The sequence below is a fragment of the Oncorhynchus mykiss genome, chromosome 1 (genome assembly GCF_057628025.1).
Source record: "Oncorhynchus mykiss isolate SJ-2025 chromosome 1, ASM5762802v1, whole genome shotgun sequence".
Taxonomy (NCBI): domain Eukaryota; kingdom Metazoa; phylum Chordata; class Actinopteri; order Salmoniformes; family Salmonidae; genus Oncorhynchus; species Oncorhynchus mykiss.
In genome coordinates this window covers 71,610,547-71,635,369 of record NC_143022.1, presented here as the reverse complement: position 1 = coordinate 71,635,369, position 24,823 = coordinate 71,610,547, and the positions used below count along the sequence as shown (strand labels likewise).

The window sequence follows — 24,823 nt, the reverse complement described above, 5'->3', positions numbered from 1 at the left end:
TTACAGCATGGGCGACAACCAGACCTCTCGTGCCCGCCACAGGAAGCAAAATGGTAACGTGCATTAATAAATAATAAGTGAGCATTGCATTTAAAGCTCCGTAATTAATAAAAACATTTCAAACATAGTTTTAAAAGTCAACTCTGAACGAGCTCCAGCAACTCCTGGCCCAGCTGGCTGCTTGCTAGCTTGACTGCGACCTCCAGCAACCCGTGGCCCAGCTGGCTGATGGCTAGGTTGAGTTCCAGGTGAACTTTTTTGCTTCTTAATTTATGGGTTTCTTACAATGTTTGGATAGTTAACATAACCGATTGGCATAATTGGTTCAGATTATTTGATTATTTATTGGCCTCTACTTTTATTTATTTTTACAAATCCCAAATCATTATTGGAGGGCTGACCACCTCTGTTCCTGGAGTGCTACCATCCTGTAGGTTTTTCCACTCCAAAGCCAGTAGTAACTAACATGATTCATCTTTATTTAAAAAAATGCGTACCCTGTTTCTCTCCCCAATTTTGTGGTATCCAATTGGTAGTTACAGTCTTGTCTCATCGCTGCAACTCCCGTAAATACTCAGCCGAGCCGCACTGCTTCTTGACACAATGCCCGCTTAACCCGGAAGCAAGGTGCAAGAACATCCCTGCCGGCCAAATCCTCTCAAACCCTCCTAACCTGGACAACTTGTGTGCCGCTCCATGGGTTTCCCGGTCGTGGCCCACTTAACCCGGAAGCCAGCCCACCAATGCATCAGAGGAAACTCCATACACCTGGCACCGTGTCAGCGTGCATTGTGCCCTGCCCACCACAGGAGTCACTAGTGCAGGAAGGGACAAGGTCATCCCTGCCAGCCAAACTCTCCCCTAACCCGGACAGCGCTGGGCCAATTGTGCACCGCCCCATGGGTCTCCTGGTCGGCCGCGACAGAGCCTGGACTCAAACCCAGAATCTCTAGTGGCACAGCTAGCACTGCGATGCAGTGCCTTAGACCACTGCACCACTCAGGAGGCTAACGTGATTCATCTGATCAACCAGTTAGTTAGGTGTGCTAGATAAGGGTTTGAAGAAAAACCTACACTCCCATTCAAACCCAGAATCCTATTCTGGATTTCTCCAGATTTCCAACACGATTCAATGTGTCACGTTCATTATAAGGATCGGACCAAGGCGCAGCGTGGTATGCGTACATTCTTTTTATTAACTGAATGAACACCGAATAAACCAACAAAATAACGAAACGTGAAGCTATACAAAATAGTGCTGACAGGCAACTACACATAGACAAGATCCCACACCAGAAAGTGGGAAACAGGGCTGTCTAAATATGATCCCCAATCAGAGACAACGATAAACAACTGTCTCTGATTGGGAAATATATCAGGCCAACATAGAAATACAAAAACCCCTAGACCTACAACAACCGTAGACATACAAAACCCTAGACATACAACACTAGAGTACCCACCCTAGTCACACCATGACCTAACCAAAGTATATAGAAAACTGTCGCCGGAAGCTCTGGACTGAGGAGGCGGACTGGAGGCCTGATGCGTGGTGCCGGCACTGGTGGTACCGGGCTGGTGACATGCACCTCAGGGCGAGTGCGGGGAGCAGGCACAGGACGTACTGGACTAAGGGAGGAGCACTGGAGGCCTGGTGCGTGGGACCGGTACAGGTGGCACTGGACTGATGACACACACCTCAGGACGATTGCAGGGAAGAGGCACAGGACGTACTGGACTGTGGAGACGCACTGGAGATCTGATGCGTGGGACCGGTACAGGTGGAACCGAGCTGATGACACGCACCTCAGGGCAAGTGCGGGGAGGAGGCACAGGACGTACTGGACTGTGGAGGAGCACTGGAGGTCTGATGCGTGGTGCCGGCACTGGTGGTACGGGCTGATTACTCGCACCTCAGAGCGAGTGTGAGGAGAAGGCACAGGACTTACTGGACTGTGGAGACACACTGGAGGTCTAATGCGTGGGACTGGTACAGGTGGCACCGGGCTGATGACACGCACCTCAGGGCTATTGCGGGGAGGAGGCACAGGACGTACTGGACTGTGGAGGTGCACTGGAGGTCTGGAGCGTAGAGCTGGCACAACCCGTCCTGGCTGGATGTTTATTTTCGCCCTGCAAATGCGGGGCGATGACACAGAACGCCCTGGACTGTGCAGACGCACCGGAGACACAGTGCACAGAACCGGCACAGGATATGCTTGTCCAAGAAGGTGTACTGTAGACCAGGAGCGCTGAACCGGCACCATCCTTCCTGGCTGGATGCCCATTCTAGCCCGGCCAATGCGGGGAGCTGGAATAGAGCGCACCGGGCTATGAATGCGAACTGGAGACACCGTGCGCATCACTGAATCTTGCGTCGAGCTCCTCACTTGACTCCCTGACTGGCTCTGGTTCAGCCCCCGGCTCCGCCGACCACTCCGTGTGCCCCCCCCCAAAACTTTTTGGGGGCTGCCTCTCGTTGGTACAACTCCTCGTAATATCGCCGTTCCGCTTTCGATGCCTCTATCTCTTCCTTAGGACGGCGATACTCCCCAGCCTGCGTCCAGGGTCCTGCTCCATCCAGAATCTCATCCCAGGTCCATTCCTCCTGACCACGCTGCTTGGTCTTTTTGTGGTCTGATCTTCTGTTCATTATAAGGATCGGACCAAGGCGCAGCGTGGTATGGGTACATTATTTTTATTAACTGAATGAACACAGAATAAACCAACAAAAAAACTAAACGTGAAGCTATACAAAATAGTGACAGGCAACTACCAATAGACAAGATCCCACACCAGAAAGTGGGAAACAGGGCTGCCTAAATATGATCCCCAATCAGAGACAACGATAAACAGCTGTCTCTGATTGGGAAGCATATCAGGTCAACATAGAAATACAAAAACCCCTAGACCTACAACAACCCTAGACATACAAAACCCTAGACATACAACATTAGAGTACCCACCCTAGTCACACCCTGACCTAACCAAAATATATAGAAAACAGAGATATCTTAGGTCAGGGCGTGACACAATGAGACAAGATTTGGAAGGATGGCCACACATGGCTAGTGTTGAACATATCAGCTAACCACATATTGGTGGTGTTCCTGCCTGATTATGTTGAAGACGTTGCATTGCATCAACCAATGGTTGTGCGCCACGTCACTGGCTCTCGGGCATTACATTGCTATATCATATGATGTGGTAAGCTGATATGTTAAACACCTATCCAAGTTTTGCGAAATCTGGCAGGCGTCTGCAATGTAGTCAGGCAGGAATGCCACTCATATGATATAGCAGTATAGCAGTCTAATGCCTGACAGCGCAGTCAATGATGTGGCATGCAAATGACACACTATGCAACTATTGGTTGATGCAATGCATGATCTGCAATTTGGTCAGGGCCTGGAACATGACCCTCAACTAGCTGAATCAGGTATGTTAGGTTAGGTTTGGACTGAATACCCACAGGATGGTAGATCTCCAGGAAGAGGGCTAGGTGGCTCTGTCAAATCAAATACAGTTTTATTGGTCACATACATGTGTTTAGCAGATGTTATTGCGGGTGTAGTGAAATGCTTGTGCTTCTAGTACTGACAGTGAAGCAATATCTAACATGTAATATCTAACAATTTCACAACATATACCCAATACACACAAATCTAAGTAAGGAATGGAATTAAGAATATATAAATATATGGATGAGCAATGTCAGAGCGGCATAGACTAAGATACAGTAGAATATTATAGACTACAGTATATCCAGTGGGGAGAACGAGTATTTGATACACTGCCGATTTTCCAGGTTTTCCTACTTACAAAGCATGTAGAGGTCTGTAATTTTTATCATAGGTACACTTCAACTGTGAAAGACGGAATCTAAAACAAAAATCCAGAAAATCACATTGTATGATTTTTAAGTAATTAATTTGCATTTTATTGCATGACATAAGTATTTGATCACCTACCAACCAGTAAGTTAGTTTTTCTTTAAGAAGCCCTCCTGTTCTCCACTCATTACCTGTATTAACTGCACCTGTTTGAACTCGTTACCTGTATAAAAGACACCTGTTCACACACTCAATCCAACAGACTCCAACCTCTCCACAATGGCCAAGACCAGAGAGCTGTGTAAGGACATCAGGGATAAATTGTAGACCTGCACAAGGCTGGGATGGGCTACAGGACAATAGGCAAGCAGCTTGGTGAGAAGGCCACCACTGTTGGCGCAATTATTAGAAAATGGAAGAAGTTCAAGATGACGGTCAATCACCCTCGGTCTGGGGCTCCATGCAAGATCTCACCTCGTGGGGCATCAATGATCATGAGAAAGGTGAGGGATCAGCCCAGAACTACACGGCAGGACCTGGTCAATGACCTGAAGAGAGCTGGGACCACAGTCCCACAGAAAACCATTAGTAACACTCTACGCCGTTATGGATTAAAATCCTGCAGCGCACGCAAGATCCCCCTGCTCAAGCCAGCGCATGTCCAGGCCAGTCGGAAGTTTGCCGATGACCATCTGGATGATCCAGAGGAGGAATGGGAGAAGGTCATGTGGTCTGATGAGACAAAAATATAGCTTTTTGGTCTAAACTCCACTCGTGTTTGGAAGAAGAAGGATGAGTACAACCCCAAAAACACCATCCCAACCGTGAAGCATGGAGGTGGAAACATAATTCTTTGGGGATGCTTTTCTGCAAAGGGGACGACTGCACCATATTGAGGGGAGGATGGATGGGGCCATGTATCGCGAGATCTTGGCCAACAACCTCCTTCCCTCAGTAAGAGCATTGAAGATGGGTCGTGGCTGGGTCTTCCAGCATGACAATGACCCGAAACGCACAGCCAGGGCAACTAAGGAGTGGCTCCGTAAGAAGCCACTCCTGGCCTAGCCAGTCTCCAGACCTGAACCCAATAGAAAATCTTTGGAGGGAGCTGAAAGTCCGTATTGCCCAGCGACAGCCCCGAAACCTGAAGGATCTGGAGAAGGTCTGTATGGCGGAGTGGGCCAAAATCCCTGCTGCAGTGTGTGCAAACTTGGTCAAGAACTACAGGAAACGTATGATCTCTGTAGTTGCAAACAAAGGTTTCTGTACCAAATATTAGGTTCTGCTTTTCTGATGTATCAAATACTTATGTCATGCAATAAAATGCACACATAAAACGGCCAACCGAATCGTTTCTAGTCATCTCTCCTCCTTCCAGGCTTTTTCATCATTGAACTTATATGGTGATCGGCATCTAAACTTTCATAGTATTACCACGACTATCGGCAAAACAGTTCGTCTTTCAATCACCCACGTGGGTATAACCAATGAGGAGATGGCACGTGGGTACCTGCTTCTATAAACCAATGAAGAGATGGAAGAGGCAGGACTTTCAGTGCGATCTGCATCAGAAATAGAAATTAGTTCTATTTTAGCCCTTGGCATCGCATCGTTGGTGTGCGCGAGCAGTGTGGGTGCAATAATTGAATAACATGGATTTCAAAATGTATTTTGCGATGCTTGCGCACACGATGTGTTCGGTCTGGTCAGCATGTAAGGATCCTGGGACTTAACACCTCCCTCTGCAACTGGATCCTGGACATCCTGACGGGCCGCCCACAGGTGGTAAGGGTAGGTAGCAACACATCTGCCACGCTGATCCTCAACACTGGAGCTCTCCAGGGGTGCTGGCTCAGTCCCCTCTTGTACTCCCTGTTCACCCACGACTGCATGGCCAGGCACGACTCCAACACCATCATTAAGTTTTCAGAAGACACAACAGTGGTAGGCCTGATCACCGACAACGACGAGGCAGCCTATAGGGAGGAGGTCAGAGACCTGGCCGGGTGGTGCCAGAATAACAACCTATCGCTCAACGTAACCAAGACTAAGGAGATGATTGTGGACTACAGGAAAAGGAGCACCGAGCACACCCCCATTCTCATTGATGGGGCTGTAGTGGAGCAGGTTGAGAGCTTCAAGTTCCTTGTTGTCCACATCAACAACAAACTAGAATGGTCCAAACACACCAAGACAGTCGTGAAGAGGGCACGACAAAGCCTATTCCACCTCAGGAAACTAAAAATATTTGGCATGGGTCCTGAGATCCTCAAAAGGTTCTACAGCTGCAACATCGAGAGCTGACTGGTTGCATCCCTGCCTGGTACGGCAATTGCTCGGCCTCTGACCGCAAGGCTCTACAGAGGGTAGTGCATATGGCCCAGTACATCACTGGGGCTAAGCTGCCTGCCATCTAGGACCTCTACACCAGGCGGTGTCAGAGGAAGGCCCTAAAAATTGTCAAAGACCCCAGCCACCCCAGTCATAGACTGTTCTCTCTACTACCGCATGGCAAGCGGTACCGGAGTGCCAAGTCTAGGACAAAAGGCTTCTCAACAGTTTTTACCCCCAAGCCATACAACTCCTGAACAGGTAATCAAATGGCTACCCGGACTATTTGCATTGTGTTCCCCCCCCAACCCATATTTTTATGCTGCTGCTACTCTCTGTTTATCATATATGCATAGTCACTTTAACTATACATTCATGTACATACTACCATCTACTGTATCTTGCCTATGCTGCTCTGTACCATCACTCATCCATATATCTTTATGTACATATTCTTTATCCCCTTACACTGTGTATAAGACAGTAGTTTTGGAATTGTTAGTTAGATTACTTACTTACTTAATTACGACTTATTTTCCACCATAATTTGCTAATAAATTCATAAAAAATCCTACAATGTGATTTTCTGGATTTTTTTTTCTCATTTTGTCTCTCATAGTTGAAATGTACCTATGATGAAAATTACAGACCTCTCTCATCTTTTTAAGTGGGAGAACTTGCACAATTGGTGGCTGACTAAATACTTTTTTGTCCAACTGGAATTACTGTGGGAGTAGTTTCTAAATGTCCCAAAGTATTGTGTCTCTGTCCCTCTCTGCCCCCCCCCCCCCCCTCTCCATATATTTTGTGACAAGCCGTCATATTGTGTTTCTATCATATTAAGTTTCTAGTCAATAACCTAAACAGTGTCTCTGTATTTATCCTATGCTATTATTTAGTTAGCTAGTAAATAAATCATTTTTACCAATTTGTGTAGTACTGAATCATAAGTAAGGCTGGGTTTTTTGCAGATGCAAGGAGGATACAGCGTTCATTGGCACCGCCAAGGGGATACAATTGCTGGCCCCCCCTCGCCAGTCGCATATGCATAATATATTTTACAAGAGGTACTATTAATATAAATCAATAATGTATATTTTTCATAATAGTCCAGATGGCAGTCTGCCTCCCGGACAGCAGCAGCTGAGCTCAGCTTCGTGTCTCTGGTGGCATCATCGGAAGCTAGCTTAGCTGGCAGCTTCCTGCAGAGTTGAGTTAAGACTGCTAACGGGTAAGTAAGTCATGCAATACTACTTATAGTAAAAAAATGTAAAAAAATATTCTGTAAACTGTTCGTTTTTTGACAATGTCGAATTACCTAGCTAGCTAGGTTAGTTAGTTAGCTAATTAAATTAGGTATTGGGGGGGGGGGGGGGGGGGGGAGGCTTAGCTAGTTAGTTTATGCCGTTTTAAGGTTACTCTGCAGCATAGTGAGTGTTAGCTAACTATAGTTAGAGTTATCATAGCTTTCTAGAACAATTTTCAAACCGCTTGATGAATTTAGGACTGGCAGATCATCTACCTAGCTGACATTATGGGCTGGTATAGCGTTAGCTTACTAGCTACGGTTAGTCACTGTAGCTATGTCAATTTCCAGACAATGAAGAGAAAGTCCACGGATATCTCTTATTTCTTTTAAGAAAAATGGTACAGGGGAGACGCAGCCGACAGGGGAGCAGCAGCAGAGGGTTAACGTTAGTGAGGAGGCAGTTGAAGATGATGATGATAACATCATTGAGCAAGCCAATGAACAGGCAGAGGCAGCGAGAGAGCATGACAGAACAGAGGCAGAACATGACAGTGACGCACAGGCAGCATCAGTGACAGAGCACAGTAAAGAACAACAGACCGCAGCATGGCACGAAAGTGCGGAACAGGCAGCAACAACAGTCACAGAGGTTGACAACCATGCGAGGGAGGACTCAGCTTGAGCTATTTAACCCGTTCCTGGACCAACAGGTGAAGTTGTGACAGTGCCCCTGATAATGAAATGGATGGCTAGAGAGTAACGTTATCTGGATAAATGTATGGTTATAACATGTCTACATTGAGTTATGAGTCATGACATAATCACATAAAGCCTTCTGATTCATGTTTATTAGTAGTTGAGTTTGAATAGTCTGAATAGAATAGTCTATAGGCCGATATTACAAATGTAATCGGTAATTACAATGGAGAGGGGCTAGCTACTCATGTTATTATTATAATTATTATTATTATTGTTATTATTATTTTAAAATTAGAATAACTGATTTTGCCTCTTCTTTCATCCTAGATATATCCCAGTCAAGAGCAGAGGGGCCCAAACAGCCACATCTGAAGTTTTTCCCGTGGACGGTACAGTAAGCATAAATGACTGGAATACTCTCGGAGTAAAGACTATGCCTACTGCTATGCCTGCTGGCACTTCAGTCTCCCCTCCTCAGGTGATTCAGTGTTTACATCTGAGAGGGGTTCAAAAATGGACAAAAGCAACTTACAAAGATGAGGGATTTGTAGGCCATGACAAATCAGAATCACATACTAATGCTATGTGTAGAGTGAAGACGGGCTAGGGACATAAATCTTTAAGATTTTGTGGATGTGTTTGCCAAAAGACACAGCAACAGGCAAATAAAGCTGTATTGAAAACAATGTTGATATGAGTAGGTTGTGAGTAGGCTATAGTAAAATGTACATTGTCCATGATAATGCTTTTTTCCCCCATTTTTTTTCTTCATTTTTGGACATATATAATATTTTTGTTTACAAAACACCTGAATAAAGCTGTATTGAAAATAATAAACCTGTATTGGCCTCTGTGTGATGTTTTTAAACTTTTTAAACATTAACTGTAAAATAAGAAACCAAAGTATATCAGTATTCATTCCTTAACTCTCATATTGACATAATTTTCAACTAGTCTATATACTACAACAGCATAATAGAATTGCTGTGAAATTCATTTATGGCTTTTGGTTTTGTTTTGCCACCCCAAGATTTTCAGTGGCCCCATCTGGCCACCACTATGAAACATTTCTGGGGGCTCCACTGCAGATAGAAAAATGGGTTAGTTATTTAAAAAAAACTTTGACCATACTCTGCGGAACCGGTATCGTTGGTCAGTCGTGTCAGAGTTCGCGGGAAATATTAATGCATTGGATTTTAGATATATGATCCTAAGGGGTAAAGGTTTCATGAAGCGATTTCATATCTCAATTCTGAACAATTTTATTGCGAGTGAAAATGTAATATAATCTTACTCATGATCATATAATCAAGTCTTCCCTCTTTTGATGTTCTGCAATCCAAAAATAGCAACACTGTTGGATTTTCAATATATCAGATCCCCCTGTCTTTAACATTAGTTTCATCCTCTTTGGCGCGAAATCATGAAGCCCCACCTCCTTAATTCTACAGTCAGTCATCACACAGACAGACTGTTGCTTGCTTGTGTAACTTCTTTGTATAACTTGCTATATCTAGCTAGTTCTTCCTAAAATAAATATCCCAGGGAAATAGTTTATTTTGCTACATATCTAGTTTGGAAGGTTTTCCCAATATGAGTTGGTAAGTCCTGTATTGTTTCAAAACGGTCTTTGTGCATGCAGCTACCGTTAGATTTAACCTAGGGCTAGGCTAACGTTAACGTTAGTAGCCCTAGCTAGTTAACGTTAAATCGCTATGACGTCGGTAACGTTAGTGTAGTGTTTCGTAGCTTCAAGGCTAGCTAGCTAGCTGAACTGTTTACTTGCCACACAGTTTACACATGCACGGTTATTTGTCTCACTCCCATTCATTTAATATTTACTCAACAGCGTAAAGGAAGAAACCCGAAGCATGTCTCCTCATTGTCCAAAGCCTAACGAATCTGAAGAACCGCTGGGTACAGCTATGGAGGAGACTTTGCCTGAAAATGGTAAGTGAAGACACTCATAATTGGCCATCGGTGGCTTACTAACTTGTAGTAGCTACTACCCTTAGAGGTTCACAATTCTTCCCTTCATATAAATTATAACCATATACGATATATATATAAAAGTATCTGGACACCCCTTCAAATTAGCCGTTGCTGACAGGGGTATAAAATCGAGCACACAGCCGTGCAATCTCTATAGACCCAACATTGGTAGTAGAATGGCCTTAGTGAATAGCTGTGACTTTCAATGTGGCAACATCATAGGATGCCACCAATTCAGTTCATCAAATGTTTTGCCCTGGTCAACTGTAAGTGCTGTTATTGTGAAGTGGAAAAGGGTAGGAGCAACAACGTCTCAGATGTGAAGTGGTAGGCCACACAAGCTCACAGGTACAGAACCACAGAGTGCTGAAGTGTGTAAAAAAAATAAATCACCTGTCCTCGGTTGCAACACTCACTACCGAGTTCCTAACCGCCTCTGGAAGCAATGTCAGCTTAATAACTGTTTGTCGGGAGCTTGTCAAAGGAGGTGTTTCCATGGCAAAGGAGGCATGCACAAGCCTAAGATCACCATGCGCAATGCCAAGCTTCGGCTGGAGTGGTGTAAAGCACACCGCCATTGGACTCTGGAGCAGTGGAGTGATGAATCACTCTTCATCTGCCAGGAAAACGCTACCTGCCCCAATGGATAGTGCCAACTGAAGTTTGGTGGTGGAGGAATAATGGTCTGGGGCTGCTTTTCATGGTTCGGCCTAGGCTCCTTAGTTGCAGTAAAGGGAAATCTGAATGCTATAGCATACAATGACATTCCAAATCAAATTTTATTTGTCACGTGCCGAGTACAGTAGGTGTCGACCTTACCGTGAAATGCTTACATACAAGCCCTTAACCAACAATGCAGTTCAAGAAAGAGTTAAGAAAATATTGAATAATTAAGCAAAGAGAAAAATAAATGAAAAAAATAAGGCTATATACAGGGGTTACCGGTGCGGTGGGACATTCTAGACGATTCTGTGTTTTGTGCCAACAGTTTGGGGAAGGCCCTTTCCTGTTTCAGCATGACAATGCCCCGTGCACAAAGCGAGGTCCATACAGAAATGGTTTGTCTATCATGTGGAAGAACTTGACTGGCCTGCACAGAGCCCTGACCACAACCCCATCGAACACCTTTTGGATGAATTGGAACGCTGACTGCATGCCTGGCTTAATGGGCCAACATCATTGCCGACCTCTCTAATGCTCTTGTGGCTGAATGGAAGCAAGTCCCCGCAATTTTACAACATCTATTGGAAAGCCTTCCCAGAAGAGTGGAGGCTGTTATAGCAGCAAAGGGGGACCAACTCCATATTAATGCCATGATTTTGGAATTAGATGTTATGCGAGCAGGTGTCCACATACTTTTGGTCATGTAGTGTACGTTAACCATATAACATCTCAGCAGCTGCAAGTGTGGAAGCTGAAGCTGTAGTGTCTGCAGTTGTCATCACAAAAGATATGGAGGAAGAGGAGAAACAATTGATGGAGAAAGGAGAGAAACAAGAAGAGGAGATAATGAAAAAGGTTCGTTTTTGTTGTTGAAAAACAGTGTCTGAATAACTAGTGATAATGTAATTTATAGTTTTCAATGGCCAACATTACTCTCTTTTTTTTCCCAAGGCTCGAGAAGCTCGGGAGAAGGAATCTCATGACATTCGCTTCAAGAGGCTGCAACACTTGCTGGAGAAAAGTAACATCTATTCCAAATTCCTTCTTACCAAGATGGAGCAACAGCAGCAGGAGGTAAGTCCTAATACCAGTGGAGTGGAATATTAGAAGTACCTCTTGCACAGCTCATTGTACAACTACTACCTATCCATAGATGTGATTTGATCATGTTACAGCTAATGAGTTACAGGTGAACAAATACAAATGAGAACAGGAATCTAGGCAGTCACTACCTAAGCTCCTTAGCTTTGCTGTTTCCAGGCCTCCTTTGGGGGATAATTGCTTTCCAACTCGTGCGATTGTCTGAAAAATGCATGGAAACGCATACAGTACCAGTCAAAAGTTTGGACACCTACTCATTCAAAGGTTCTTTATTTTTACTATATTCTACGTTGTAGAATAGTAGTGAAGACATCAAATCTATGAAATAACACATGGAATCATGTAGTAACCAAAAAAAGTGTTAAACCAAAATTTGAGATTCTTCAAATTAGCCTTGATGACAGCTTTGCTCATTCTCTCAACCAGCTTCACCTGGAATGCTTTTCCAACAGTCTTGAAGGCTGCTTTTCCTTCATTCCAACTCATCCCAAACCATCTCAATTGGGTTGAGGTTGTGTGATTGTGGAGGCCAGGTCATCTGATGCAGCACTCACTCTCCTTGGTCAAATAGCCCTTACACACCCTGGAGGTGTGTTGGGTCAGTGTCCTGTTGAAAAACAAACGATAGTCCCACTAAAGCGCAAACCAGATGGGATGGTGTATCGCTGTGGTAGCCATGCTGGTTAAGTGTGCCTTGAATTCTAAATAAATTACTGACAGTGTCACCAGCAAAGCACCATCACGCCTCCTACATGCTTCACGGTGGGAATCACACGTGGAGATCATCCGTTCACCTACTCTGCGTCTCACCAAAAATCTCAAATTTGGGCTCATTAGACCAAAGAACAGATTTCCACCAGTCTAATGTACTCTGCCCGTGTTTCTTGGCCCAAGCAAGTATCTTCTTCTTATTGGTGTCCTATAGTGGTTTGCAGCAATTTGACCATGAAGGCCTGATTCACACGTTCTCCTCTGAACAGTTGATGTTGAGATGTGTCTGTTACTTGAACTCTGAAGCATTTATTTGGGCTGCAATCTGAGGTGCAATTAACTCTAATGAACTTGTCCTCTGCAGCAGAGGTAACTCTGGGTCTTCCTTTCCTGTAGCAGTCCTCGTGAGAGTCATCATAGCGCTGGATGGTTTTTGCGACTGCACCTGAAGAAACTTTCAAAGTTCTTGAAATGTTCCAGATTGACTGACCTTCATGTCTTACAGTAATGATGGACTGTCCTTTCTCTTTGCTTATTTGAGCTGTTCTTGTCGTGTGTTATTTCTTAGTTTTGATGTCGTCGCTATTATTCTACAATGTAAAAAATAAACACTGCATTGAGTAGGTGTCCAGACTTTTGACTGGTACTGTATAATCTACCCAAGTAGTCTGAATAGTATTTGAAAAAGCAGTGTCTAACAGTACATTTTCCCTATATACCCAGGAAATGCTGAAGAAAGAGAGACTGAAAAAGACACACAAGGTGAGTGAGTTTTCCATTCCTGTGTGTTTTTGTTATGTTTCTGTGATTTATTGCTGCCAGCAGCTCCTTAATCACTAAACATTTAACATTTTCTTGTCACAGGGCACTGACAAAAAGACTGGAAGAGGTAGGCAGCACTTGTGTCCTGTTACTTTGCATCATGACCATTGAAATCCTCTAGTTGATGTTGAAACACAATTTTATATTGATGATATCCGGCTCCTGAATTTGTCTTTCTGTTTTTTCAGTTGAAAGAAAGAAAAGGGAGAGGGAGGAAGATTACAAAATCGCTGATGTCATGTCTAAAGAGGTAAGAGGTGACCGTCTCTTTTTGAAATGTAGACGAATGCCTATTTCATGCTATTCAACCTTTTTTGTTGCATATGTCATCCTTTTTTTGCTTTTTGTTTCAGGAAATTATGTCCAAGGCCAAGAAACCTAAAGTGGAGGATGAGGTAAAGGCCTTTTGTTTATACACCGCAAGGAGCATTTTTAAAAACTGATTGTTACTCTTAGACTCAAGAACTTGGGAGAGTGTTGATGAGTCCTAGATGTCCCAGATGCTCTAATGCCAATATATCTGTCCGTGAATAACAGGAGGTCCTTGGGAAGAAGAAGCTGGAAGCGGCGGACATTGAAAAGATGAGTGACTCAAATGCTGACATCAAGGGCCGTCTGTCGGAGGCTGTGAGAGACAATGCCAAACAACTGCTGGACCCAGACAGGAAAGTGAACGGGCAGGCCGTGCCCGCCCAGCAGCCCCTGCTCTTCACTGGGGGAGTCATGAGGTCGTACCAGATAGAGGGCGTGGAGTGGCTCAGGGTAAGTGGGCTGTTGATTATGCCCATTTTGTTTGATCATAGAGATATTTCATTATAACCTTGGTGTGTATTTTGTTTTCTCCAGATGTTGTGGGAGAATGGTATTAATGGGATCCTGGCAGATGAGATGGGTCTGGGGAAGACCATCCAGTGCATCGCCCACGTGGCCATGATGCTGGAGAGAAAGGTGCTGGGACCCTTCTTGGTAGTGGCCCCCCTGTCCACTCTGCCCAACTGGATCAATGAGTTCAAGCGCTTCACTCCAGAGGTAAAAAAAAAAAACACACACAAAAACACTCCTCCCTAAAAAAAAAAACTATTCAAAGTATTACAGAAGTTGTGCAATTGAATGTCACGTGCATCACCAATCAATTACTGTTTAAAAATATATATATTTCACTGTTCAATTCCTTGTTCATCTTGAATGGTAAGGTGTCCGTACAGCTGTACCATGGGCCTGCTAAGGAGAGGATGTCGTTGTTAAAGCAGATTCGTAAGCCCCAGGGGCCTCACAACATGTGCCCTGTGGTGGTCACCTCCTTTGAGATTGCCATGATAGACAGGAAGTTTCTGCAGGTAGGCCCAACTCCCCTACTCATCATGTAAGTTGTAAAAGTTGCATGTATTAAATTTGCCTTAAGTTGTGCAACCTATTTAACCCATTCAGCATCTCACTGATAACCGCCTTTTGCTGTTCCTCCCTAGCGCTTCCAGTGGAAGTACCTGATCGTGGACGAGGGCCACAGGATCAAAAACCTGAACTGCCGACTGGTGAGGGAACTCAAGATGCTGCCCACGGACAACAAACTGCTCCTGACAGGCACGCCGCTGCAGAACAACCTGGCTGAGCTCTGGTCACTGCTCAACTTCCTCCTGCCTGAGGTCTTTGACGACCTCAAGAGGTAAGGGACATGTCTGTCTATGTTGGCCTCTACTGTTGGAATGGGACTATACAGAATGTTTAAATTTCGCCTTGTAAACTTAATTGCACTTTACTTATCTCTACAGCTTTGAGTCGTGGTTTGACATCGACACCATTGGATCAAATGCAAAACAAGTTGTGGCTAACGAACGAGAGCAGAACATCCTGCACATGCTCCACCAGGTAAGCCCTCTGACTGACTAGCTCTGCAATTCACTGGGGAAGATAAAATGGTTAAACCTGTAGGGAGATTGTCCATAAACTCTTTCATCTGCAGATTCTGACGCCGTTCCTGCTACGACGACTGAAGTCTGACGTGACGTTGGAGGTGCCGCCCAAGAAAGAGATTGTTGTGTACGCCCCACTCACTGCCAAACAGGAGTCTTTTTACACTGCTGTGGTCAACAAGACCATTGCCAAAATGCTGGGCCAGGAGAAGGTAAGACCTTCAGTTCACTGCTACACTGTCATATGGTTATACTATAGAAAAACAAGGGTATAGAATGGAAAATAAATATTGCAGACTTCTGAGGCCGTGCTTTGTTTTGAAAGATGTTTCTAAGAGACGTGTCCCCTTTCAGGGGGAGGCCCCAGTGGTGCTGACGACCGACGGCAGGCCTAAGCGCAGGACCAGGAGGCCTGTGGACTACAAAGAGACTGATGGTGACACGCCCTATGACCTGGAGAAATACCTGGAGAGGGTTCAGAAGGAGGCAGAGCTGAGGTCAGAATCTCCTCTACTATGGTAGTGTTCTGTGTGACGCAAACAATGCTGTGCCCATAAATGGGATGATTATATTGTTATGGTCATCAATTGTAGTTTATCAAGTCTGTGTAATTTCTACATTTTTTGTGAATGTCAACTGCATTTTAATATCACCTCTTAATATAAATTAACCATAAAGACTAGGGTTTGCAATTTGCCCCCGCTGTGGTGTAACGTATCTCTCCTCTCCAGCCCCGCCCCGGTGGTGGACGTGCAGATGCCCCTGGACTCCCAGATCAACCTGAAGCTGCAGAACATCCTCATGCTGCTGAAGAGGTGCTGTAACCACCCCTACCTCATAGAGTACCCACTGGACCCAGCCACTCAGGAGTTCAAGGTAAAGGCCCTGCTGGATTTCAATGGCTACTGGCACAAAATGATGTTTCGAAATGACACGGCCAATGAATGTTGTGGGTGCATTCATGACTTCTCATCGCAGCTAAGTAGAGGCTTTTGTCAGCGCGTTGGGAGTTGGACTGTCATCTGGTGTAGCTCATTTGTAAATGCATTGTCTTGTTTCACCCTCAATCTCTTTCCCCTGCAGATTGACGAGCAACTGGTGCAGACCTCTGGGAAGTTCCTCATTCTGGACAGAATGCTGCCAGAGCTGAAGAGGAGGGGACACAAGGTAAACTGACAAATTCTGTGACAAGTGTTGGGATTTTAATACCCCAACCTTTTTGCTTGAATATGTATTTATTGAGAGATGTTTGTGACCACTTCTGACTCGACGTTGCGGACAAACAGGTGTTGATTTTCAGCCAGATGACGTCCATCTTGGATATCCTAATGGACTACTGCTACCTGCGTGGTTACCAGTACAGCCGACTGGACGGGACAATGGCTTATGCCGACAGAGAGGAGAACGTGAGTCTACTCCCCACAAAGGAATTTCCCTTAAAGCACTCTGCCATGAAGCAGTCATACAGCTCTTATAATCATCTCTCTCCTTTCTTGTGCTGTGCAACAATCCCTCCATATTTTCTTTGCAGATGACAAAGTTCTCGTCTGACCCGGAGGTGTTCCTCTTCCTACTGAGCACCAGAGCAGGTGGCCTGGGCATCAACCTGACTGCTGCTGACACGGTCATCATCTTTGACAGTGACTGGGTAGGTGTAGAACTCATGCTCTCTGGATGAGCGCAACAAACGTTGCCTACTACTATTTGTTTGGTACCTACTGGTCTTGTTTCCATACGATAATGACCGGACTCTTCTTCTGTCAGAACCCCCAGGCAGACCTGCAGGCCCAGGATAGGTGCCACCGCATCGGGCAGACCAAACCCGTGGTGGTGTATCGCCTGGTCACTGCCAACACCATCGACCAGAAGATCCTGGAGAGAGCCTCAGCCAAGAGGAAACTGGAGAAGATGGTCATTCACAAGAGTGCGTAGAGTACCACATCCAGGACACAACTATTACATTGAGGGAAATCTAAAACCCACATGAATTAAAGATGTATTAAAGCAGGGATGGGCAACTGGTGGCCTGGCCCCTTTTTTGTAGGCCCATGGACAAAGTTAAAATGGTAGAATACACATGGTGCAATTTAGACATTTTGTTTTGAATCAGCAGTTTCTCTTGTCAGTCACCCTTGTCAGCGAACATTTTTTAGGTTGGTAAATTAGTCTAGCCATCTCTCTGAACTTCTAGTAGTCATGGTCGAATACTGACCAGGGGGCCCACATTGATTTGGTTAGTCACACTCACTCAGATGTAATTTTTCCACCCTATGACAAAATTTGTAGAATTGCAGGAAATTAACTCAAACTTAATGTTTATCTGCTGTCAAGAGGGGCTGCTAAAATGTTTTGCTAACAAGGGGTGGGCGGGCGGGCAACAATTTTGCTATGGGCACCCCAAATGCTAGGGCCGGCTCTGACTGCACATGTGAGTATGCAGACCCACGAGCCACTGCTGCCGCTCATGAGGAGTTCAGATCTTTATTGGCGGCCCCCAACACCATCAGTTGCCCGCCCCTCCCTGCATTAGAGATGCTAAATATTTCAGAACTGAGTATTGTAGATTTTTTTTTTTTTTAGGTGCATGTGTTCATATTTTGGTACCTTTTTTTCTTTCTTATCTTCAGACAAATTCAAAGGAGGAAAAGCTGAGCTCAAACAGACCAAGAGCTGTGTTGATGTGTCTGAGCTGATGGATCTTCTCAGCGCAAGAGATTACGAGAAGTACGAGATTGTCGATCAATGTTCATTATGAAATGTCAAATGCAAAGTAAGTTGGTCAAAGTCTATTGTTATCTAATGACCGTCTTTCTCAGGGAGGTGAAAAGCACCACGGGGAAGGTCATTAGTGACGAGGACCTGGAGTTTCTGCTGGACCGCAGTGACCTACTAGGTGAGTTCGATTAAAAACACCCGTCATGGAATGGGATGTCGTGGTGCTTTCTAGAATACTCAGATCCTTTGTCGGCATGCTTTACCTCTGTAGAGCTCCGGTGCCATCCCCTGTAGAATGGCCCCCTGACGAACCCTCAACATCTGTTGTCATTATAAACCTAGCTTTTGTTTGGGCTCAATTGTATGAAATGTAATCATTTGGCTCCTTCCAGACAAGGCCAAGAGGAGCTCAAAACAGAAGGTTGGAGTCTTCAAGGTTATCGAAGCCAAGGAATCATCTGAGATCAACTTGACCAGAGTTTGAAAGAAGACGAGCTACTCCTAAAGTCATAACCAAAAAGATCTTGAGCTAGATCCTAAGGGTCCACAATGCTGCTGTTGGTTATAATACTGAGACTGAAACCAGAAGACTTACTCAAGCCGTCCTCCTAAAACAACTGGTTTAATACTTGAAGAAAGTGTATTTCATTGTAAAGTTTATGTCTGTTATTAACTGCCTTTTTGTTGAAGTTTATTTTTGTTGTAGAGTTTATCAAATACTGTTGGTTATAGTGGAGTCTTTAACCAGGGAGACTGAAACTAAAGTATTCTAACAGCTTTGACATCTTTCTTACCTGCCATTGTTATTATTGTTGTAGAGTTAGATACTCTGGACTTTTTTTAACCACTTTAGGTGCAGTGATTCATTTACTTGGAAGTTATTTTTTTGTAAAAAAAAACAAACCTTTTTGCATTGGAACCAATTACTTTTCACAATACATGCTAAAGTAAATGCTGTACTCCTATCTTGTTCAGTTCACTAAATGGGTTAATTGATACTGTATGTTGGACCAGAACTCCAAGCACTTTTATGTAAGGAAAGGTATTTCTTTACAAGCTGAGAGCATTCCCTTTTAATTGTTTTGTATGCAACCCCTTTAAAAAATAAACCGTATCTCCTGAATGTGTTATGGTCATGTGAGTTCTATTCCTTTATAATAGTGGAACGTAGTGCTGCTTACGTACAGACGGTCTGTCAGTAGGCATGTGCCAAAAAAGATGACTGTGCCTTTTGAAAAGGTTATGCATGTTTTCACATGTATAAAAACAATGTTTGATACATATGTCATGGTTGGGGATCAATAAGTGACCCACCAAACAGTTAACATACTTAATCAGAGTAAAACAGCTATAGAAAAGACCAGTGATGGAAAAAGTACTCCTTTGTCATACTTAAGTAAAAGTAAACATACCTTTGAAAATTACTCAAGTAAAAGTGAGTCATCCAGTAAAATACTACTTTAATAATAAAATTATTTGGTTTTAAATATACTTAAGTATCAAAAGTCAAGGTATACATTTCAAATTCCTTGTATTAGCCTAACCAGATGGCACCATTTTCTTATTTTAATGTACGGATAGCCAGGGGTACTCTCCAACACTCAGACATCTTTACAAACAAAGCATTTGTTTTTAATGAGGCCTGCAAGATCAGACCAGGGATAAGTGCATGAATAAAAAGTACATGATTTTCATTAGGATTGTAGTGAACGTTGTCAAATATAAATAGTAAAGTACAGATACGACTTAAGTACTACTTTAAAGTATTTTTACTTAAGTACTTTAAAATACTGGATCTGATGAGTACAGCAGTCATTAAAAGCACATTCTGTCATTCAAAGGTCAGTAATTGTTAAACAGTGTTGAATTCGCTTGCACCTGCTCAGTAGGAGCTAGTGAGCACACCCTCCATTCTCTCCTAAAGCCTTTGGTGTCAGGGTGCTCAGCCTTGCACACACATTACTGGGGTGTGGTCACAGAGGACACTAACCTGGCTGGTGCATTTTCAACTTCTCTGCTCGGACTTGTAAGACTACCTCTAAAAAAGCACCAAAAAATACTAGTACGGCAGTAACATTTTGATTCAACACTTGAATTCAGCGGATTCTTTAGTAAGGACTATTTTGTGGTAGTGCAAATCTTTCCTACTTGTTTTTAAAATAAGGTGTTTACAGTTACAGTTACTTTTGTACAGTAACTTTACTGGATCATTGTCATACGTGTTCCATAAGACTTCGGTCTAACTAAACCATGGAATGTCTGAAGTTAGTTCAGCAGTATTTTCAGTCCAACCCTGCATCGTACTGGCCCTGATCTGCATCGTACTGGCCCTTATCAGTGTGAACCTCTAAACCAGCTTTGACTTCAACTGCCCCTGTATTCCACAATATAACAAACTCTACGCACTGGGGGTGATGTTTGTCCCACCTTTAATATTCTTCTTCCTGGGAATCTTGTTCAATCGACCCACGGGAATCATGATGGAAGAATGGTTGAGACCCATTGGGAAGAGAAGCAAAGATCATGCCATTGTCAAGTGAGTTTTCAAGTGCTGCTGTCAAACCATCTCATGTTCATGTGTTTACTACCACCATTACCACTATCATCACAGCTTTTAGTCCAACAACTACAACTACTTCCTGTAATTATTGGGATGTTATAACCCTCTCCAGGTACATGTTCTCTGCCATGATGTATAGGGCTCTACATGCGCCAATGGTATGGATTCTGGTCACTCTGCTGGATGGGAAGATCTTCATCTGTGCTTTTGGCATGAGTGTAGACCCCAAGCCGTTCTCTGGTAGCTATAACCACAACACCATTTAATGACAGTATAACCTTAACTAATAGCAGACTGTATCTCCAACTCTGACTTTGACCCAAGCCCTCACCCAGAGTAAAACTAGTCTAGTCTAGTCTTGTAACATTCTAACTTGGACTCAAACACTAACTTTAACTTAGTTGTACTCTATTTTTCCACAGGCATGCCCGACAGCACTGGACTGGACCTGGTCTAGCTCATGGCCAAGGTGTCTTGCGAGGAGGACTTGGTCTTCAGGAATATCACATTCCGTAAAGCTGTTTCACGCTACGTGCGCCGCTACTCCCAAGTGAGTGTACTCCCATTTTTAAGTAACCCTGAAACTCATGTCTTTACTTTGCGTATTTGAGTTGATGGGTTTAATATTCAAATCGGCAAAAATGTGGTTGCACTGTTCAGGTAGGTAGGGTTTTGTTAGTCACTTAAATCCTACTCCTAATGCAGGGGTGTCCAAAACAATCGTCCTGATGACTAATGTCCTCCATTCTCTATTCCGAATGCTAACGCTTTATACTATACTTCCCTGACAGGCTATTGGATGGTCTATCCTCCTCTTCTTCATTATTTTGGGTGCACTGGGCCGTCTCGTCAAGCCCTGCTTCAATGACCATGCCACCAACCTTCGGGCACGCTACTGGAGCAACTACCTGGACATCGAGCAGAAGCCCTTCGACTAGACGTGCGTGCTGCGGTTTTGCCCGCAAGTGCGTGGTGCAGTTCTTCGAGGGCATGCGGGAAGACGCAGTGCGAAGACTGCCTCTCTCACCCGAAGTCAGGTACAGGAGGAAAGAAGATATGGTGGAAGAGGAGGAGGATAGACTCCATGGGATTACCCAGCAGGAACAGATGGATCAGCTGCTTCAAACATGGTTCCAGTGTAAACCTGAGCTGGATGTCACTAGAATGGCCTACAGGCCTAGAGTGTGTGTCACCTGGGAGGACGACAATGGAAAAACCCTCTACTCAGACGTTTAGATGTGTGTGTGATTGTGTAAATAGTACTTATTCGCTTATTACTGTTTTCCATGGGCTGCATAATATAGAGTGTACCTAGAAACTATGTGCCTGGGGGTATTGGAATGTGCTGGGATTTAGACTGACTTGTTCTGCATAGTTCATTTTACATACTGCTCAACTCCATAGATATCAGACAGATGCAAATTAGAGATGGACTGAGTTATTCAACACTTTACATTATGCTAGTTATTCTTCAAAAGGTACCTGGTACTAATGGTGATAGATTTAATGAATCCCAAAGTAATTCATTGGTTACTACTGTGTAATTACCATTTTACCATACATGTGTTTTGGTAAACAACTGGTCATTTCTGTACTGTAAAATAAAGTGCAATTGAATATTGTTTATATTTTATGTGTAGTTTCTTAGATGTAGTCAGTTGCTCTGAGATAGTAGTCAGCTTGCAGCCACCATGTTGCTCTGTGATCATTCAACATGTGTTTTCAGTTCAAAAAGAAAGAGGAAACCGGAGGGCAGTTCCCGACGATGAGTCACTGAACATGCCCAGACCCCAGACAACACACACAAAGAGGAATGTTTCTCCCCCCGAACCTACCAGCATGGACTCTTTGGTACTTTAGGAAATCATATACCCATTTTTGCTTTTACTCACAGATTTTGTTTTTCAACCGTTCTACACAAAGAATGTACCTCAAATATCCTATCTCCCGGCTATAGAATGTAAGTTTGCATGACTTCATTGATTCCAGATTTTCTTCTCTGTTCTTTTCCTGTGGAATCACATGGCTTCTGTTAAGGCTTTAGCTCCACACAGAATGTGCTAGTATGAACCAATGCTAAAGTTATGCAGTTGATCTACGTCAGTTTACCAGGAAATACATGTATAAACATAATTTTATGTTCTTCGATGAAATGAAATCCATTAGTCAATGAAGTAGGCATTCCCAGTTGTTGCAGCCTCAATTACCAGTGCATAGAATGCTCTTATCGCCATATTATCTTACCGGGCAGCTCAGATTACAAAGATCTCATGTATCTCCCTCACTTTCTATAGCGTGACTCCCCTGTGTGCAAGCTCCAAAATAGGAAAACCCTCCATTGCTCTCCAGTGTCAGACAACACACCAAACATTTCAAAATGGCTGCTCTCATCACAGAGAACTTCAAGTTTGTCTCGCTCTTCTTCAAGAGCAAGGACGTAATGATCTTCAATGGCCTGATAGCCCTGGGCACGGTGGCCAGTCAGACCATGTACAACATATTTGCCTTCGACTGCCCGTGCTCCTCTGGGCGGAACTATCTCTATGGCCTGGCAGCCATCGGGGTGCCCGCCCTGGCATTCTACCTTGTTGGCATCATGCTGAATAAGAGTACCTGGGATCTGGTGTCTGAGTGCCGCCTCAGGAGGTGCCGGAAACTATCGGGGGCGGCTGCCTTCGCCGTCCTGGGCACTATCATTGGCAGAGCGGCCGTGGCTCCAGTGACGTGGGCTGTCATCTCACTGTTACGTGGGGAGGCCTATGTCTGTGCCCTCAGTGAGTTTGTGGACCCTTCAACCTTGGAAGGTTTTCCCTCTGGACAGGGGTTAGAGGTCATGGCCAGGTTTCCCTGTAAGTCCACGGTCCCACAGGAGATGCAGGGTTTTTGGGCGGAGATTGAACGCCGGCTGAAGTACGAGTCTCAGGTATTTAATTTGATCTAAATCCACTATTCCATTTTCTTTTCCTGTGTGTTTGATGACACTATGTTTGTGGCATTATAGCTGGTGGAAAGAGGAAGTACAAATGCAAATTATTTATCACAGTGTCATTACATTATGGCTTATCACTGCCCTTGTGTTTCCTGAATTTGTTTCTTGGCTGTTCGCCTTCTCTTCCTGTGGGGATTTGTCATGGTGTTGTTCCTTTCAGCTGCTAGGGTGGCTGATGGTGGCAGGGATGGCAGTGGTTCTGTTCCTCCTGCTGTGCATGAAGCGCTGCTGCTCTCCCCTGGGCTACCAACAGGAGGCGTACTGGTCCCAGTTCCGCTCCAACGAGCACGACCTCTTCCAGCGCACGGCCGACGTGCACTCCCGTATCCTGGCTGTTGAGAGTGTTAAGAGCTACTTTGGCTTCGTGGCCCTGGAGAAAGAGGAGAAACAGCAGCTGGAGGAGCACCAGAATGCCAGCCCCATCTCTAGTACAGAGTGGAACCGGATCACTGGGATCTGCTTGTACAGAGAGAAAAGGGGATTGCCCCTCTATAGCCGCCTCAACAAGTGGGCCCAGTACAGTGTGGAGAACAACATAGACGCCATGGAGAAAGAGATGGACACTCTGAGCTGACTGGCACTGGACACCCCAGTGTTCTTCAGCCATGATCCTGGGAACCCACTGGGAGTGCAGGCTTTTGTTCCAGCCCAGCACTGAGACATTCAACTAATTAACTTAATAGTCAAGTCCTTGATTAGTTGAAAGAATCAGGTGTGTAAGCACAGGGCTGGAGCAAAAGCATGTCCACCTGATGTGTCCCCAGGACCAGGGTTGAAGAACACTGACCTGGGTAGATTAGTCTTTTACTTGTATTATCCCACATTTGTATTTATTACACCCTTCGGCTAGTGATGGCACCTGATAACTATTGGAAGTAAATTGGAATGGACTCAAATATTGATTGAACTAATGTTCCCAACGTTACACTTTCATTGTTCCCCATTTACTTCTGCTCTCTTCCAGTTTTCAAATGGTTGTAATGGTTGATAAAGGACGATAGTCCAAAGTATTTTTTCGGAGTTTGTGTTTATATGCTTATTGTGTCTAGTTCAGGGTCCATGTTTAACAGAACATTTTATGGAGGTGTTTTACCCTCCCTCTCAATAAGAGACAAGCTCTCAGACTAGATGGCCTGTTACTGTAACATCCTGCACTTCCAAACATCAGCTCGTAGACAGAGCACCGTTTTCTCTGTCAGGGTTCAGTTCTGTTGCTTTTTTCTTCGTAATTTTCTATAAAAACGACCT

General features: G+C 44.3%; 2 protein-coding genes, 1 long non-coding RNA gene and 1 pseudogene across 4 annotated transcripts; all 4 read left to right on the top strand.

Annotated features, from left to right (window-relative positions):
• The first annotated feature begins 7,271 nt into the window (after nucleotides 1-7,271).
• On the top strand, nucleotides 7,272-8,953 carry LOC149985627 (uncharacterized). The gene is made up of 2 exons (XR_016496817.1): nucleotides 7,272-7,395; nucleotides 8,440-8,953. It is a non-coding gene; the product is annotated as an uncharacterized LOC149985627 (long non-coding RNA).
• Nucleotides 8,954-9,479: 526 nt separating this feature from the next.
• hells (helicase, lymphoid specific) lies at nucleotides 9,480-19,149 on the top strand. Of its 2 annotated transcripts, none has more exons than XM_021609541.3 (23): nucleotides 9,480-9,713; nucleotides 9,962-10,062; nucleotides 11,504-11,622; nucleotides 11,719-11,841; nucleotides 13,303-13,341; nucleotides 13,444-13,468; nucleotides 13,590-13,651; nucleotides 13,755-13,796; nucleotides 13,939-14,163; nucleotides 14,248-14,430; nucleotides 14,595-14,738; nucleotides 14,868-15,064; nucleotides 15,171-15,267; nucleotides 15,362-15,523; nucleotides 15,666-15,808; nucleotides 16,043-16,187; nucleotides 16,395-16,478; nucleotides 16,598-16,717; nucleotides 16,843-16,959; nucleotides 17,076-17,235; nucleotides 17,939-18,035; nucleotides 18,128-18,204; nucleotides 18,419-19,149. In XM_021609541.3, exons 1-23 carry the CDS (start codon nucleotides 9,706-9,708, stop codon nucleotides 18,508-18,510), a joined length of 2,562 nt encoding a protein of 853 aa, XP_021465216.3. In that variant the 5' UTR covers nucleotides 9,480-9,705; the 3' UTR covers nucleotides 18,511-19,149. The 2 variants fall into 2 exon arrangements, with proteins under 2 accessions (XP_021465216.3, XP_021465206.3); XM_021609531.3 differs by having other exon boundaries at nucleotides 9,538-9,713; nucleotides 11,501-11,622.
• A 1,127-nt stretch (nucleotides 19,150-20,276) lies between these two features.
• LOC118965304 (calcium homeostasis modulator protein 3-like) lies at nucleotides 20,277-22,155 on the top strand (annotated as a pseudogene).
• Nucleotides 22,156-22,304: 149 nt separating this feature from the next.
• calhm2.1 (calcium homeostasis modulator family member 2, tandem duplicate 1) lies at nucleotides 22,305-24,595 on the top strand. The gene is made up of 3 exons (XM_021609499.3): nucleotides 22,305-22,546; nucleotides 22,881-23,509; nucleotides 23,736-24,595. The coding sequence occupies exons 2-3, from the start codon at nucleotides 22,964-22,966 to the stop codon at nucleotides 24,147-24,149; spliced, it is 960 nt and encodes a 319-aa protein (XP_021465174.1). The 5' UTR covers nucleotides 22,305-22,546; nucleotides 22,881-22,963; the 3' UTR covers nucleotides 24,150-24,595.
• Nucleotides 24,596-24,823: the final 228 nt, after the last annotated feature.